This window comes from Adiantum capillus-veneris, chromosome 21 (genome assembly GCF_014529385.1).
Source record: "Adiantum capillus-veneris isolate H3 chromosome 21, ASM1452938v2, whole genome shotgun sequence".
Classification (NCBI taxonomy): domain Eukaryota; kingdom Viridiplantae; phylum Streptophyta; class Polypodiopsida; order Polypodiales; family Pteridaceae; genus Adiantum; species Adiantum capillus-veneris.
In genome coordinates, this window is record NC_140951.1 from 95,423,021 (window position 1) to 95,442,169 (window position 19,149).

General features: G+C 44.4%; 1 protein-coding gene across 4 annotated transcripts in view; it reads right to left on the reverse strand.

The window, feature by feature from the left end:
* Positions 1-15,841, reverse strand: part of NRPA2 (nuclear RNA polymerase A2) — a 164,227-nt gene extending 148,386 nt beyond the window's left edge. For 2 of the 4 annotated variants that reach the window (XM_086494002.1, XM_086494003.1), the window contains exons 1-5: positions 15,612-15,841; positions 8,421-8,509; positions 8,226-8,345; positions 8,074-8,150; positions 7,704-7,767 (exon numbers count right to left, since the gene is read on the reverse strand). In XM_086494002.1, coding sequence (XP_086350128.1) covers positions 7,704-7,767; positions 8,074-8,150; positions 8,226-8,345; positions 8,421-8,509; positions 15,612-15,786 — 525 coding nt within the window. In that variant the 5' untranslated portion in view covers positions 15,787-15,841. Of the gene's footprint in view, positions 1-7,703; positions 7,769-8,073; positions 8,151-8,225; positions 8,346-8,420; positions 8,510-15,611 lie in introns of those variants that run through there. The other 2 variants (XM_086494005.1, XM_086494004.1) reach the window with 2 other exon arrangements.
* Between the last annotated feature and the right edge of the window lie 3,308 nt (positions 15,842-19,149).

Below are 19,149 nucleotides of genomic sequence, written 5' to 3' on the forward strand. Positions count from 1 at the left end.
CAATGTGAACCTGGACACATTTTTTTTGCAGTCACTTATAATAAAAGTGAGAAAACCCAAAACTCACTTATTGAGTTTTCCCCAAAAATGTGAGCTCTCTCTCTCCCCTTGCTTCGATCCCTAGCGCTTCCTCTCTGCTGCACTCCGCCTCCTGCTCTTGCCTCGATCCTGCACTACATCGCGACGCGCACCTACCGGTACCTTCTGCTTCGCGCTTTCCCACCGTCCGCTCTCAATGAGTGAAAAGACGCACAAGGGGAGGCTTGACAAACCCTTCTTTCTTGGGTTTCCTGTCAATCTTTAAAACACGAATAGGAATTGACATGCCCAAGAGGTCTTGGGTTATGTGCGACCGCAACAAGCAAAAAAAATTATGTGGTTCTTGTGGTTCTTTCCTTGAGTGATACAGAACACTGCCAAAGCTCTGATACCAATGTAAGGTGTAGTGGAATGAATGTTGATCTTTGCTCAAGATGAGTGCTCCGAACTGTGCTCAAGGTTCCTTTTTCTTATGGAAGGGAGAGCCTTCCGTTCTTTAATGAGAGAGTGCAGTGGACACAAACAAAGTCAATGGACATTCTGCGTGAAGGTGCATGAGACTGAGAGATAGAGAGAGAAGAGAATACGACACCAGAGACGTTGTAAAACCCTCCTCCGAAGGCCCCACTCTGTATGGCGAGAGCGGTCTACTATTGATTGCACAAATCTCTTAAATGCTTGGACTTGCCGACGATGTTGACGACGATGAGGACAACGACGAGACAGGCTGAAATATGAAAACACTAATGGCTGAAATCTGCAAATCTTTATTTGCTGAATTCTGACTCTATGTCGATGACGACGATGTAACGACGACGCGCTGAAAACGCAAATGCTGAAATCTGCGTTTTCCGGGTTGAATCTGCAAACGCTCGTTGATCTGACCGTGCGGCGAGGATCTGCTGCGGAAAGGTGAGGTCTGCGAGGTTCAGGACTTGTTCCGTTGTATCTAAGTGCTGAAAACTGAAAACGTTGGTACTTGTGTTGGTTCCGTCGCGGTAGATCTGCAAAACTCTGAAATGCCTGGCGGATTCTGATGGATTTTGATGGGAATGCTTATGATCATGCTGTGTGCAACCAAAGGATATGCATCTACACTAAGTGTCTGGGCATGCACGGTCTGCGAACAGACTCACAAAAGTGCAAGAACACTTCTAAATCTAGACTGACTAGACTAACTGAACCCTTGTCGTGTTGTAGCTTGTCCATGGACACATAGGGTTGGATGTGTCACGTGACATCCCCTCCTTTTCAAGTGAGATACTGGTACCGAACTGTATGGCGTCGAGGGAGATCGCCAATAGCATCCGGAATCCTGGAAGGGACTCTTCGCCGGCCCACTCTGATGTGTGGGTCGTGCGGTACTTGAACTTCATAAAGATGTGCAACGCTTGCTTCTTGCTTCTTTGGGCCGCACCGAAAGCGACAGTCTTCTGTGGCTCCTTCAATGCTTCATCTTTGTCGAGAGTCGTGCTTCTTTCTTCTTCAAGAATCTCCATGGCTGAAAATTCCTGAAACCATTTCCAACACCAAAACATGAACATACCTATTCCATGTAAAGTGAGTGGAAAAAATTTTGTCTTCCTAAAAGACTGTGCATGCAATGTAGATGAACAAAAAGACGGAGTGGAAAATCGTTCACCACACACACGCAAACAATGAGATCGAATCTTTCTCTTATGATCTGAAGCATCACTGTGGCAATTCACAACGAAAATGCCCATGCTTGGTGCTCATACTTTCATGTGCTCTTTCTACAACTGTGTCGTGCGAAGGAAGGGACATGAAATGTGACTTCCTTGAATGCATACTTTTCAGCTTTTCATGAACAATCTGCATACATTCGTGCTCATTCATGAGTGAAACATGCTCAACGTACAATATGGCATGCCTAGGAAAAGGGATCACATAAAGACGCTGACTAAAATACAGGAAACGATCACGAATGAAACACTTGAACAATGCGTGTGTGTGAATCATGCGAACACATAATACTTCCTATGAGGGTTCTTTGGACCAAGGCTCGAGAGCCAAGGCCGGTTCTTCCTGAGGTGGTTCTTTGGACCTAGGCTCGAGAGCCAAGATCGATCCTTCGTGATTGATCACATCTGCAATGAGGTTAGCTTCACTAGAGAAAGTGTCCACTAACTCATCCTTCTTGTAAACAATCACATCATCTTCATGCAAATCATCATGCTCGTGAGAAATCACATCTTGATCATCATGAAAATCATCATGCTTGTGAGAAATCACATCTTGATCATGCAAATCATCATGCTTATCATTATCATTCAAATCATGTGTCTCATGCTTGGGAGAAGAAGGGAGTGAGAGAGGTTTGTCCATCATCCTCTTGTCGAAAGCCTCCATAGGAGTGAGTGCAATCCTTGGCGTAGATGGGGAAGGAGGAGGGTCGAAAAAACCTCCTGATGGGGAAAATTCTTCTTCGCCTCTCTCATGCTCATTACCGCTAAGCAAAGTATCCATTCCGCTTCAAGTGATGACCATCCACTGAAGTCGTGGATTCTTGTGGGTTCTTGTGGTCTTGGGTTCTTAAGTTCACAAGGAACTTGGGTTCTTGGGGGTCTTGGTTCTTGAGGGTCTTGAGTTCTTGAAGTTCTTGCGGGTCTTGAGGTTCTTGAGGGTTTCTTTCGCTTGCTGAATTCTAACTCTATGTCGATGACAACAATGCAACGACGACGCGCTGAAAACGCAGATGCTGAAATCTGCGTTTTCTGACTGAAACTGTAAACCTTGCGGAAATTGACCATGCGGCGAGGAACTGCTGCGGGAAGGTGAGATCTGCGAGGTTCGGGACTTGTTCTGCAATGTCTAAGGGCTGAAAACTGAAAACGCTGGTGGTTCTTGATGTTCCGTCACGATGATCTGCAAAAAACGTTGAGGTTTCTAATGCAAACCAAAAACGCTAGGGCTAAAATTGTCTTCTGCTGTCACCGGTTGTTCTGTAGATGCAAAACGCTAAGCTAATCTGCTGTGTCCAAGCCACAAAATAGTTCAGTAGACACTGACTCTTAAGTACCGACGCACCAGACAACACAAATCCAGCACTTGCACCAAGACAACAATCATTGTCATATCACATAAAATCCATCCAGATCTAGGACCATGATTCCTGACAACATGTTTAGCGATGTCGGATTAACTAATTCTTATTGCGATCATGTCCATAGAATCTCAAGACCAAAATGACGAAATGATGCAGTCATTTCGTCTTTCAAATTTGCACTCAGATAGTGAGTACATAAAAATCAGATTCATTTCCATGAATTCCGGTTCCAAGTTCTTTATTCATTGAACATGCAAATTCACAAATCACATACTTAGTTCATACTGAACACAATGTTTCAATCATTCAGTCTAGTCATCTCATCCGTCCAGAAGTATTGATGCACCTAGATCACTATGTAGCCATCTCATCCCTTGGGAACTCTTGATGCGCTCACCACAGTATCCAGTCATCTCATTCATATGGAAATCTTGATATACTAGAATCATTCATCATCATCATCATTCATTCAAATTTCAAACAAAATTCATGATTCTTATCTTGAATTGTGATCGGGTTCATTCTTGAGCCGTCATTGCTCCCAATTGCTTTCATACGCAAATTGCTAAGTAGATGTCTTTTCAAGCTAAACCTTGGAGGTCCAGTGTGATTGCCAGGTCTTGGGACTACCATCATCACCACAGGAACATTGCTTGTCAAGGCTTGTTTCGATTACTCGAGAATTTGTGAATCATGCTGCGGTCAGCTAAGACCTTATGGAAGGAACCTAACCCTAATTTTTGGTGCAGGTTTCAAGATGAAAAGTCAATCGACTTTTCGAGCTGGACTGATGTCAAGATTGCTTTTTAAGTTCGAAATTTGTTTGAGAACTTGTTTGGTAATCTTGTCTCCAAAATAGGCCAAAACTCAAGGAGATGGCTAACCTCGTTGCAAAAGAGTGGATGTCCAGCTCCATGCTTCCCGATGCTTACAAATGCGAGTTCCTCACTCCTATTACCTGTTATATGTACACAAAAAACAAGATCTTCCAAAAACATTAATTTCACACATCTGAAATTTTCGAGAAAAACCCTAATTTTCAATAGTTGTTGGATATAAAATCCGTGCACATCAATGCGTAGAGATTGTTAAGAGGATCGACTTTGCCTTCTGTCGCATTTCCAAACTCTAAACCGTCGAAGAGATTTTTAAAAGTCTCTGATGGCTTATGCCTTGTAAGACAGAGCAATGCATACGAAAAGTGCACCCCATGCGCAATGGAGTAAGGGTGGGAATGGCTAATAAGTCCAGGGTCGGGACACAAAGATTCTTTAATATAAATTTTAGTGAAATCCCTTACACAAACTTTATTACAGGTAAATAGAGTCGACACGGTCTGGCGTAGTTCCGTGCCTAGAGGTATTGGCCCCAAAATCTAGCGCCCCTTTCGACATTTATTTTTATATAAATGCTTGAGCAAAGTACAAAGTCTGAGGGTCCTCTCCGCTCAGCTCCTCGTTAGTCAATCTCGGTTCATGAGTTCCTCTCAATACATATTTAAAGGCCCGTGGCCTCTCACAAAAGTAGTACATGAAAAGCTTCAAACTCAAAAGCTACTGGCCCAAAAGCTACCAGCAAAAAACGCGGAAATACGTATACTACCATGTCAGCACCGATCAGCGCGTTTTGGAGGATTCCATACGGCCTACCACGTCCGCATGTCAACGCTTTTTTTGGGCGTTCGTACAGCTATCCACATCAGCAACCCAATTGCTCAATAATTCCAGTGTCCCATGGGCCCTGTCGAAAGGGACCCATAAGTTGGAACAACTCATTAAAAAAAAGTGATTTTCATCTGCTAGGAGGTGTCCAGGTGGTCTCATCGCTTTGTGACATGTCCACCCTCCTTGAAATCTTTGGTCTTCATGCCCTTATCCTCAAGAAAGTCATATTGGTTGGCTCAGTAGAAATACTTCCTCTTAGAATAAAATGTCTGCTCATCGGAGTCCGAACTCTCAGAAGAGGATGAGTCCTCCGAACTGTCTAAATACTTCTGAGATCTTCAGAGGGATCTAGTCTTCTTACTACTTAGCCTTCTTCTTGCTCATACCGTGTCTTTGAGTCTTTATTCGTTTCTTGCTCTTTTTGTTCTCATCACTGGAGTTGAGGAAGAACTGTTAGAATTATCAGAAGAGGATGAGGGTGAGGATGAACTGGAAACACCCTCAAAGCGTACAAGCTTCTTTGTCTTTCGTGCATTTGCAAAAGTAGACTTCCGACCCAAGTAGCCAGGATAGTCTGTTGCTCGACTTTGTCTCCTCAACTGCTTCTTTAGGAGTCGGCTGACTCGCCTTTCTATTGCTTCGTCAAATTCATCCTCCCAATACACCCGCGAAATAGGTGTTTTCTTCAAAGCTGGCTTCAAAGGTGAATTGATTGCCATACACCATCGAGAATGCATTCCGTCGTTCGGGTGCTTGGTCAAAAATTTCGCATATTGAGGATCTTTTGAATACTGGAGCATTTGTCGAGCACGGGCATCAACCTGTTGTTGACGTTGCATCTCCATTCGTTCATACCCCGTGGGCCGAGGTGGCACGTACTCTCCTTCCAAATCGACAGAAGGCGGTCATCGTTTATTGAGTCTTCCGTATTTTCACCCAAACTTGAGTGGTTAGGTGTATTAGTTTGCTCCTTGCAAGATTCATCAATTGAATCCATGTGTGTCACGATAGAAGGAATCGGATTCTTTGTAGAAGAAAAATCCATTGAGCTCCGATACCACTGTAAGAGACTTGGACACCCCAAGTTGAGAATGTGGCACGACACACATGAGAGAAACTGAAAACCACTTAATAAACTTAATCACAATTAGTCCTTGGTTTGAGGCTAACTTTTAGTCGTCAAATTGCATGTTTGAATAGAACCAATGTCTACTGAGCTTGCTTACTATTTACCATCCGTTTTGCAAGCATAATCGAGGACTATTACTCTTCTCTTGTTGGGGGGGGGGGGGGGGGGGGGGATTGTCACAAAGCGATGACACATGGCAGTTCCTGACCAGCCAGAAAGGAGCAGCCGAACCGATGATGTGGCAACTTGTAAAAGGCACCACAAATCACAGCGTGATTCGCTTTGCAAGTCGCCCTCGCAGCCCGAGCACCTTTTTTGGCAACAATTTTTGAGAGTTTACTTTGAGAACTTGTCAGGCAGGGCATGGTTGCACATCTGCAGAGAAACTCTCAGCAATTGTAACTCAATGGATTCTTTAATTATAAAAAGTACCTGTATGGGACGCATCACCTCAGGGCTAGTGCATCTAGGTAGAGAACTACGTTTTGTTGTGTCTCGACTACAATTGTTTTAAAGTTCAAGTGTCATCAGTTTCCAAGTTTCAGTGTGTGTTTGTTGTTGATTCACCGCCTTGCCAGTGACTTTCCAGTTTCATCACGACACAACCTCTAGAATATACTTCGGTATCAGCTCAATATCCAAGACCTTTCAATTTTCTGTACAGTTAAGATATTACTTGTAAAGACACTTAAATAAACTCCTCATGCAAGACCATGGATCCACTCACAGACACGAGTAGTGGAGTTGAAGGAGATCAATAGGAGATACACTAAGCATCTTCTTAATTCGTCTCCTAGCAGCTCCACATGTTCTTTCCAATCCAAGAGCTAAGAAGGGAGTTTTATCACCTCTTGGATTGTGCTGCTAATTCTAAGGAGCGGAGGTTAGGGAGAGAGAATTGTTTTACTATTTCTGGGGCTAAACATGAGGTAGTCTTCCATATATGGCTATGTCTATGCCATGTTTTCCAGGCCTATGTTTGCTAGCATTATAATTGCAAGTGCCCTGAAGTTCCAAGAGCTGCTTGATAAGTGTTATCTGGCGATTCTACCTTGGTGATGAGGGGCTTACACCAGAATCGACCAGTTTTGACCCCTCATAATTATAGCTTTCATGTGAGGGTGTGTGTGGGAATTTGAAGTAGGGCCCCACGGAAGAAAACCGGAGAGGGGGGGAGGGGGGGGGGAGAGGGCCTCTCTCTCTCTCTCTCTCTCTCTCTCTCTCTCTCTCTCTCTCTCTCTCTCTCTCTCTCTCTCTCTCTCTCTCTCTTTTATCCAGCATTTTAACTAATAGTATCATCAACGATCGTCCACCAATATTATATTTTCCAGCATTGCGATTCATCCCCCTCTCTCCTTGTATCAAAGCAACACCTAGCAACGGTTACTGCTCAGAAGGAAGACCACGAAGTGGACTTCTCTAGTTGCAGATGGCTGCAGCTTGTCGGTAAGAGTTGCTTGGGCTATCCTAAGAAGAGAGTCTGGTGCAACTGTTGTCGCTGTTTTTTGCCATCTGAGTGCATCTTCCACAGCCACTTTGACAAAAATTACATTCGATGTTATGTCCAAACATGATATAGCTGTCTCTCATCTAGATATCATCCTTACAGAAACATTTGATTTCCACGCAACCTATTCACTTGCATATAATATACCCATGAGGTGACATTGATGGATAAAAAAGAAATGTAACACAGTTACCCATTTTAAATCTTTACATATATGCATGCATGAGAGGTTCAGATATATGTCAGTGGTCTAAATAATAGCATAGTTCTTTCTCCCAATTCATGAACACAACTCACATGATTGCGCTTTGTAACTACAAGCATTCGTATGATACGTTCATTCCCATTGCAAATAAAGTACCTACAAAAGAGCCAATTTAGCAGAAGTTACAGCATGACTCAATAATGCTCGGTAAAAATAGAGCTCACATTTTACACAAAACATCTTCTGCAAATTTAGCAGATTTTCAGTGAACATTAGGGCAAGGGGCAATAGTAGTAAGGCCTGTTTCTGCATTTGCATGATCCTATAAATAGAGATTTAACAGGCAAAACCTTCTCAACTGAATTCACAAACTCAAAGAGTCTTTGTAAACTACCAAAACTGAAATGCATTGAAACATCAACAAAACAGGATGTTATCATAAGACTACTTTGAAGACCATACCCTCCTGCTTCTGAAGCCTCTTCTTTTGAAGCAATAAGCTTCTTTTGGTCTGCACCTCGCAAGTGGCAAATGGAAGACTGTAATCAAACAACAAATAATGAAAAGCATTGCAGATTCACAAAACATAGAGCTTTTCAGTTGCAACAACGAACCTTGACCAGAACGGGGACTTGACCAAATGATGTACTGAAGCGCATAACCGCTTGATCATTCCATTGATAGCATATGTCTGAAGTAAATTGCCCCTTATAAGTAAGTCCAGCTTGGCGGCACTGAAATTCAATGCTGGATTTATTAAAACAGCTTCGAATGTTGAGTGGTAGACTTTGGGCTTGACTGTCTCTCACCTCGAATGGCCGCAAGCGTTGATCCAGAAATTGGGTTTTGTCTCTGTCGTCTTTCAAGGGAGGACTAATGACTGGTCGTTCAATCCAGAGTGGCAACTTGTCAAGGAAATCCACAATTAAACCCTTCAAAGCCAAGCATGCATAGAAAAATCATTGCAAATTTAAGAACCGATTGCAAAGCGCTCTCTCTCTCTCTCTCTCTCTCTCTCTCTCTCTCTCTCTCTCTCTCTCTCTCGGCTAGCCAGTCTCAAAGACGGATCACAGACTTCTTCAGAGCAGACACGGGACAGCCGCAGGAGCCACTCCCACAGCAGAGCTCCCTCTCGTCTCACACCAGAGGCACACTGATCGACCGAGCGACTGAACTGGGGAAATTCAGGCGCCCACGACTGCGGAGGACTACACAGCATCGACGGAGGCTACGTCAGAAGATTCGGAGCACTCTGGCCAGGCATGCACGACGCCCGGTCAGACTACTAAACCATGGACGACATTGATGCGATCCGCCAACGACCGATGCTAGATCTCCTGTGATTCAGCTATCCCAGCAAGCCGCCCATTTTTTCTTAGTTCACATCAATCAATCTAGGATCCCATAGTATATATCTTTGTTTTGTATTGTTGTTATTTTGTTACTCTGACTTTGTATCAAATCCACCACCTTGTAACTTTCTGGTCTCATAGGTCACTTTGGCCTTTTGAAGACGTTAATATAACATTTCATTTCATTTCATCTCTCTCTCTCTCTCTCTCTCTCTCTCTCTCTCTCTCTCTCTCTCTCTCTCTCTCTCTCTCTCTCTCTCTCTCTCTCTCTCTCTCTCTCTCTCTCTCTCTCTCTCTCTCTCTCTCTCTCTCTCTCTCTCTCTCTCTCGTTTTGATTTCTGACTCTCCGGAGGGGATGCAACGTCAACTGGATGCTTTGCATAGGTTTGCCCAAGAAAGTGGTTTGTCCGTCAACCTTGGTAAAACCAAGGTCAGGGTTTTTAATACCACCCCACAGTGGATCAGGAGGTCAGCGCCCGCCTTCACATACCTTCACATACGGACAGGAGAAGGTGGAGTATACAGATGCTTACACTTACCTTGGAGTGGTTTTCAGTGGACCAGCATTTTCATTGAGGAGGGCAGCAGAGACTAGATTGACCAGAGCCCATGCAGCATTGGGTAAATTGGAAAGGATGTGTTCACAGGTTCAGTTTCTGGAGCCTCGAACGAAGCTCTAGCTCTTTGACACTTTGGTAGCCTCTGTATTGCTCCATGGAGCTGAGATTTGGGGACCTTCATTGGACCATCACGGGAGGTGTGGCCGCAGTGATGGATGGGGGGACATGGAGAAGCCTCTCGTCTCTATGATCTCGCGGCTCATTAAGGCCAAGACTTCAGTACCACGTGCTATTATACGAGCAGAGCTAGCCGCCTCCCCACTGGTGGTTGAGGCGCTCACCAGATCTGTCTCCTTCATACACCACATGTGGGAACTTCCCAGAGACACATATGCACGCCTTGCACTTGAGTCCTCTCGACAGTTAGCCGTGCAAGGAGATACAGCATGCTGGTATGGGGAGATGACGTCATGGTTTCTGGCGCATGGGTTCAGCATAGACAGATTGCCTCCTTTCCAGTACTCACTGGATGCGCCCTCTGTGACTCTTACACAATCCGAGATCACCAGGCTCATTCGCCAGGACTTGACTCAGCTAGACACCAAGAGGACATGGATACAGCCAGTACAGGAGCTAGGCACGAAGATGGCTTTCTACAGAGAGCATCTCCTCCAACTTACGGAGGATGGTTTTGCGACGAGGCCCAGATACATGGACACTCACCTGTCTCATGGGATACGATGTGCTATTGGCCAGATACGCACATCTTCACACCAGCTGCGGATCGAGACTGGGAGATACAACGGAATACCAGCAGAGGCCAGGACATGCCCCCTGTGTGACATCGAGCCTGAGACAGAGTTGCACTACACATGCCACAGCCCCGTCTACTACGAGATACGAGGCCGCTTCCATTCTTGTTCAGAGAGGGCTTTGGACCATTCTCTAGAGTCATGCGATATGAGGATCAGAGATGCCTGGGTTTGTTTTTGCTCGAGCTACGCAGACACAGAGAGAGCTTGATGAGAGGAAAGACTAGCCAGTCTCAGAGACAGATCACAGACTTCTTTAGAGCTGCCACTGAACACCCGGAGGAGTTACTACCACAGCAGAGCTCGTCACTTTACACCAGAGGCATACTGATCGACCGAGCGATTGAGCTGGGGAGATCCAGACACCCACGACTACGGAGGACTACACAACATCGACAGAGGCTGCAGCAGAGGATCCGAGTCACTTTGGCTCGACATGCACGACGCCCGGTCAGACTACTGACCATGGAGGAGATTGATGAGATCCGCCAACAATCAATGCTCGATCTCCTGTGATCTAGTTATATCCCAGCTAGCTGTTTTACCGGCTTAGTCCACACTCAGCAGTCTAGGATTCCATAGTATTTTATTTTATCATTTTGTCATTTTGTCATCTCGTTACTCTGACTTTGTATCAGATCCACCACATTGTAACTTTCTGGTCTCATAGGTCACTTTGGCCTTTTGAAGACGTTAATATAACATTTCATTTCATTTCATTTCTCTCTCTCAGGGGTTCAAGTTTGGGGACCTTCTATGGGTCAGGATGGGCGGAGAGGTATGGAGAGGCCCTTGGTAGCTATGATTTCTTGGCTGATTAGAGCCAAGGTCTCCGTGTCACACAAGATCATTAGAGCGGAGTTAGCAACCCCCCCTATGGAGATAGAGGCGCTTACCAGATCAGTCTCCTTCATGCATAGCTTATGGGATATCACCAGCGACAGATATGCCAGATTGGCCCTTGAGTCCTTCAGACAGTTAGCTTTACAGGGGACACATCATGTTGGTATGCATAGATGTCATCATGGTTCCAGATACATGGCTTCAGAATGGACAGCTTGCCGTCCTTCGAGTACTCCTTTGATGCACCATCACTGTCTCTTACACTGGTGGATATTGCTAGATCATTCGCCAGGACTTGACGCACTTGGAGAGTCTTGGACACCAGAAGGACATATATAGAGCCGACACAAGATTTGGGCACGTAGATGGCTCTCTATAGAGAGCATCTTCTCCAACTCACAAAGGATGGGTTTGTGGTTCGACCTTGGATACACATCTATCTCATGGGTTACGATGTGCCGTTGGTCAGGTACGAACATCCTCACACCCGCTTGAGATTGAGACTAGTAGCAGCCAACAAGATATGCCGCCTACGCTATACAAAGCCAGAGACGGAGATGCATTATATATGTCAGCGTACAATGTACTACGAGATACGGGGTCGCTTCCACTGTCTATTCAGAACGGTATCGGACCTTTCTCCACAATCATGGGATGTCGGGTACATAGATGTCTTGGACTATATCTACTTGAGTTACACACATACAGAGAGTCCACTGAGGAGATCTGGAGAGAGACGATCCTTGAGACGGATTACTAATTTCTTCACTCAAGACACTAGACAATTAGAGGAGCAGCCACCAGTGTAAAGCTCAGCTCATACTCACACTCGCGGTTCGTCATTGATCGAGCATCGAAGCTAGGGAGATTGAGGCGCCCATGACTGACGAGAGGAGCTTCACAGCATCGACGAAGATTACAGCAGAGGATTCGAGTCATACTAGCTCGACATCCAGAATGCGTATGAGCATGGACTCATCACCCATCATATCACCCTCTAGTATTGGACACACACAATATCAGTGATCACACATACCATACACATTTCCAATCACTAGCACCTCTAGTTTCACTTTAGTATCCCTCTCTTTTTGTACCCAGACATGGATCAAATTCACCGGTCTGTAAAGGTTTGCTCTCATAGGTCATTTTGGCCTTTTCGAAGACGTTGATATTTCATTTCATTCATTTCTCTCTGTGTGTGGCAAGAAAAGGGGAGACCTTTTGAGATGCTCAATAGCCAATCACCCAAAGGAAGTACAAAAGTGGGGTAACAATGTGTAGAGGCTATGTAAACATCAAGGTTTTCTGTACGATGAATGTAAAATGAACCACTATGGGGGTGCATAAGGCCATGTGATGTGGGCATGATCCCGATGGAAAAGAATTGACGACCTCGCCCATGTGTGAAGAAAGACACGTCGACGCTACTCCGATGCCCTAGAGGACCCGGCTAAACAATCCCACTTACAACGAAGAATATGCAGTAGCTCTGTCCAAATGGCTGTCAAAATGGTGGACGCAAGGGAGGATTGTGTGCCCATAATGTTCACTCGCCGAAGTGATTCCAATACGCATGACTTGCACACTTTAACACTCCTCTTCATATCTTGAGATACCTCAGCCTGCCTCTCATCATTGGTGTCATGGTTCTCATCATAGCCATCTTCTTCTAAAGCTTCAAACTCGACTTGTCCAATCCGGATTGGACAGCCCACAGAAGAGTACTCAATTGTGCTCTGCTACCACTTTAACCGGCCGAAGACTACTGCCCAGGTCGTAATGGACAACAAAAGGGAAATTTCAGACTTCAAAAACAATAGAGAATATGAATTTTCAGTTCACAAATCATTGATAAGAGTTCATAAAGACTTAGCATACAATAGGCAATAGAGATTATCAGAGAGAATGAGAGATAGACAGGGATCCAGATAAATGGAGATGTGGAGGTCCTCTCTACACAACATTGGCCCCTGAGTAGGTGCCTTTGTCAGTATTTCTCTATTCAATTAATAATGAAACTACTACAAATCTTGTCACAAAATTGTGACGTGGCATGTCCTAACTTGCGGATTCTAATCGAGGGGCCCAAATGGGGTTAGGGTTAAAACCTAACCCTACCTACTTACAGAACTCGAAGGAGGGGCCTAGACCCTTTAAAAATAAAGCATGGACCTCAAATTGCGTAGAGCTGGCTGACGTGGCACTTTCGTACGGACAACCCAAAAATCGCAGAGGTGGTGACATGGCATGGTATGAACGTCAACGTTTTTGGGGTTTGACGCTTTTGGGAACAAGAGCTTTTAGAGCAGACTTTTCACTTGTATGCTTTTGGCCAGGGGCCTTTAAATAAGTGCCAAGGCGTCTACTCTTCACAAATTAGCTTGGGAGCAATGCAAGAGAGAGGACCCTGGTCCCCAAAGAGTTGGTCTGACGGTAAGGCTTTGGCCTCTCAACCTATGGGTTGTGGGTTCCCGTTGGGTCACACTCTAGAGGGACACCTTGTGCTCACCTGGTATCCACGTTGCTAGGGCTCTTGCCCTTGAACACTTGAGTGCATCCTCCTCCTGGGTGGGTCACCCAAGGAGGAGGTTCCTAGCTGGTTGCTAGGAGTTCTCACCGTCGTTCCCAACACGTGGTGCATCAATTAGGTGGCCATGGTGATGTTTGCGCGTGGCTCTTGCCCCATGGTGTGCGGCCCTTGCCCGACCATGTAACAAGGCTAATATTTGGAAGGGATAAGCACCTTCCCCTGTGAGCCCTCTCGTGTGTCGGGAAAAAAAAGAGAGAGGACCCTCGGACATTGTACTCTTGCAAAGGGGGTGAAGATGGAGATGTGACAGTTGGTAGAGAGAAGCAACAGGTAGATGTGCACGCTCAACAAGGGGCAAAGTTGGGTGAGGGAGATGCAAAAAGGGATTGCAAGGGGGAAAATTATGTCCATAGCGAAAAACGGTACAGTCATAGTGTCACCAAATTCCATCACATACTTACATGGAGCAGGGAACGAGAATTGAGACCGGCAAGGCCGTCAAAGACGGGAACAGCTTGAACATTTTAGTAACGTCTTTTTAAAGATATAATGTGTATAGAACTCCTTGAAGAAATGACAAAACGAAAACAAGAAATGGGGGACTTTGGAAGTTTCCAATCCAATAAGCCCCAAAACAGCGTTTCTTGGTGACTATGGGTATAGTAGCTAGAGAGGTGTGCCAAAGGGCCCAGGGTGCAATGGCAATGAGAAGGGGAAGGCCGGCTGGGCCGTTAGAGTGGCCGATGCATGTGACACAACAAGACACCATAAGCAGGGATGGTGGAGATGTAGCAGCACGCTACTTTCAACAAAAGGTATGGCAAAGAAAAGCCCGTTGGCCAACCATCAGAAATGCCTTGAGGGCCCCGTGGGAGGGCCGGGGGGTGGGGGGGGGGGGGGAACTGAATAGGGAAATCTCGAACCATATGCCCAAAAACATGGCATCAAAGGCACTCATCCGGACAACCAATCACCTGAAGAGCCCGGAATGACGAGGCTCGTTGTGAATGACAGGTGACATCTGCACTAGGAGAGAGGGAAGGACAAAGTAACCGGAAATCAGGAAATCCGCTGCTGGCAATCAAACTCATCCACATCAAAGTCCAAGAGTCCAACGTTCTAGCACCAACCGATGGGTCCTAGAGAGGATATGTGGGGCAAGAGAGACTCGGAGTAGCACTCGTCTAAAAGCCAAACCAAAAAGATGCCACGGCCCATCATAGTCAGCTCCAGAATATTGTCAAACATCCTCTGTAACAGCATTGCTGGAACAAAACAGGATAGAACACTGCCGCAATGGGCAAGGCAGTATGCAGGTCCTTCCTCTCTATGTTAGAAGAAATGAGTGGTACAAGCCCCAAGATTTCATGGAGTGGTTGAGGACAAAAACTTCTGACAATTGTGTAGTGTCTCTAAAAAGAATGCAAAAATGAGCTCGGTATTCTGGGCATGTCATGATTACATGCTCCTCTGTCTCCATTGCCCATATGCATATCTCTCTTTACTTCTCTGCCGCTCCACTTGTGTGTTATACAATTGGTCCATCGCTCTTAGTGGACAATGATACTCTCTCTCTCTCTCTCTCTCTCTCTCTCTCTCTCTCTCTCTCTCTCTCTCTCTCTCTCTCTCTCTCCTGTTGATTAACTCATTTTGAAGGCATGACCTTCGAATTGAAAAACTGAGAGTAATGCTGATAACAACAGAGGTGAATTCCAATGCAAACAATGGTCAATAATGACACTCTCTTGATTGTAAGCCTCTCAGATGATAACGTACAGTACCACCATCTTCTCTCCAGACCCCAAAGCAACTCCATTGAACTCTCTCTCTCTCTCTCTCTCTCTCTCTCTCTCTCTCTCTCTCTCTCTCTCTCTCTCTCTACACAGGTAATGAGGGATATTGCGCAGCCTGCAGTTGTTGGCGGGCTGGAAGAGCTCGATAGGGCGGATGCGGAGTGCCGATTGCTGAAGGCCATGCTCCACGAAGTAGTCGAAAGAATCGATGTGAGGTTTCACAAGCTCTTGAGCTATGGCTGCTGCTCCCGCGTCCTGATGCTGCGCCATTTTGACCCCCATTCCTTCCTCCCTCGTAGCTGAGGTTCAGGGTTTTGATCGACCTTTCAGTTAATTTTCAACACTGTTTCAGTAACACGTCCTAAGATCAAAACCCTCGAGCACCCTCGATAAAAATAAATGGGTTGGGAAAGGCCTAGCCTAGCAAGTTTACAACTAGCAATCATTGAGTTGTAAAATAGGGCTTGAGCCTCGGCAAAGTTAATCTTCAAAGATTGTAAGCCTAGTCTACAAGAAAATCCTAGTTTGCAAATCTCTCTCTCTCTCTCTCTCTCTCTCTCTCTCTCTCTCTCTCTCTCTCTCTCTCTCTCTCTCTCTCTCTCTCTCTCTCTTGAGGATTTGAGAGATTAATAATCACAAGCTTGTGTGAACCACATAAATATCTACATCGTGCTTGAAGCTAGGCTTCTTATATAGCCCAAAAGTGAAAACAAGGGTTTGAGCCAAGGGCCATAGCGACCAGATCTATCATCCCAGCCTCAAGCTTCATTTAGCATCGACCTCATATCCACCATCCTTTGTTTCTTGCCCTCCTTGTTAGTTATCATGGATAGTCTCTTCCCCTATTGGGTCTAGGAGCCATAGCTCAAAACCCCACTTGTCAAATGCACCTGCCTCAAGCTCCACTCCTCTACCAACATCCAAAAGACCTACTTATGGTGTGTACAATGTACAACATAGGGCTACCTTTATCAATTGCGCCATCTACCATCAATAAATTCCTTTATTGCATGCATTAGGCTTAGAGTGCTTGATGGGTGCAATGGCTCTTCCTTGTTTTTATGTGCTCGTTTGCCAATTTTTAAAGGCTATTGACCATATCAACAATAGGGCTATGTAGGCAAGGCTACTTGAGGACCGAGGAGGGTGTGATAGCCATTAGAGAATGATTGGACTTTGAGATCTTTGGTAGGGGGCCAATGATGATGCAACATCATATCGCAATTCAACAAATATTACCCCTTCAAATGTCCTCATAAGTAAGACATGTCAATGTTGTCTCTTTCTTTGTATCCTTTTCTCTATCTCTCTCTTTTTCTTTGTATCGCCCAAGTGTGGTATATCGGATGTCATTCTTGGAGCAGCCACTACAATCTTTACAAAAGATGAGGCCAAGAGGAAACATGCTAAAAGTCTACCATGTAAAAAATGGTTTGATGATGAGTGCAAGCAATAACAAAAAAAGACTAAGCAAATATCTTGTGGAACATCACGACATGAGGCTAAAAAACAATATCATCTGCTTAGGAAGAGGAAAAGGAGGCATTATATTCATGCCAAAGAGTTTAAAGAGGCTTTGGACTTTGTGAGACACCCCAAGAAATCTTGGAAAGGGCTACAACAAAAGCAAAAGCATGTCCCATGAGATTTCGCATAAGAAGGCTATTGATGCAACCCAAAGTAAGAACAATGTTGGAAATTAACCCAACTTGGGCAGCCATTATATTTTACCTCAAGGTCTCTTTCACCAACCCAAAAGATTTTTTAAATCTTCTCATGGCCTTCTTTTCCCTCCTATTCCCACCTCTCTCTTTGTCTCACCACCTCCTTCTCCCTCCTCTTTTTGTTGCCCTCTCTTCACCTTCATCTGCTTTGCATCCTATTCTCCTCAAGAAATGGAGTCCACTTGGACTAACTCCCTAGCACATCCATTGAAACCATCGCCTATGCCACATTAGATGAGCACAACCAATGGATCCCAATATCCATAACCAAAGGTAGTTGGATTATAATGCAACAGAGCAGGTGAAGAAAAGCCTCATCCAAAAATCCATTCTTGTTTTGGAAAGGAAGAGTGAAAGAATTGTTGGAGCCAAGAAGACAATGAAAGAGGTTTTAGTGCAGTATGTTTGCATGCACAAGGAGATTCACCTCCGTCTTGGAAGCTCGAATCTTACTCTGCACAGAGTTAACTATAAGTGGTTCATATGTACACACTAGATTATTTCCACTTTGCTTTGGATTGTTTGTGGTTTGTTGGTTGTTTATTTTTTGTGTATGTTTTGGTTCTATTCTCATTACAAATACTATATCCCACAAGCATAGAGGAATGACAGTTGATGGAGTGTGTCATAGATATTTTGGATGTCTGGAATGGATCCATTGGTAAGAGCTTTACAAAGAGATAACTCATGGGTCTCTGGCACAAAAACGGATATTTTTTTATTATCATTTTTATGTTCCACCAAAATCCACGAAGGATTTGGGCACTGTCTCCAAGCTTGCCTTGCTTGATTTTAGAAGTGGAGAGTGGCCACTATCAAGCTCAACAACAAGGGAAAGCTATAGGTGCAAGATCTTTTATGAGATCCAAAAATGTTTAAAGGCTAACATTGCAAGCAAGCACAACAGAGTTTCAATTTTTATGCCCCTCATTATATTTGTGGATTTTTTTGCAAAGGTAGATGTGAAAGTGTTTAGAACAATGATGTTGGTTAAGTACTTAGACAGTGAAGATGTATAAGGATTTGTGGATGAACATTAGGCTCAAAAAATAGTAGATGGAGTCCTTTGCAAAGTGCAATCTAGCCCCATTACCTGATCCATATCCACAACTTCATTATATCATTTTTTTATAGTCAATGCCATCATGTGGGGAGTGGCATGTCCCCTTTATATCAAAACATGGATGATTTTAATGAGCACCCCATTTGGACATTGATGTATGGATGAACAGTGAACACCTGGAAACTTTGAAGATAAGAACCAAGTGCACATTGCACCAAGTGAGGTAGGACTTACACAATGAGGAGATAGATTTTCCTATAGATTTCGATTTTTAGATAGCTAGAAAGAAGGTGTGTAAATATTGCTTCCTTTCTTTCTACCATTCTTTACTTTTGTGTGACATAATCTTACTTTTCCTATCTTTTATTATGGCTTACAGGTCCCGAGGAAAATTGAGAAGAAAAATATATGCCAAGAAGTGCCAGAAGAAATAGTGCATCTTCTTCCAAGCTAAAGCCTGCTCCCTAATAACCTACCAGTACTGTTGGCACATTGTATCAATTGTAGCAGACTCACATTTTGCACAAAATATTTTCATATCAATGACAAAACTTGTTTGCTGCAACTGTCTCATCTTGTTGGTTTTCTTTTCCATTTGTTTGGTGCAAACGTCTCATCTTGTCGGTTTCCATTTTCATTTGATGCCATTGTCATGCTCTCAATATCGTATGCTTTATATATGTTCAAAGCACTAAGTGCAATCTTGTCTTGTAAGTTTCTTCACAAGACTATAAATAGCTCAGCTTGATTTAGGAGAAGCCAAGAGATATGGGTAAGGATTCATGATCCTCTTCCTCACTTCTTGTAAGAACAAAGGAGAAGAAAAAAGAGAGAAAATCCCATGAACATGTGGAGGTA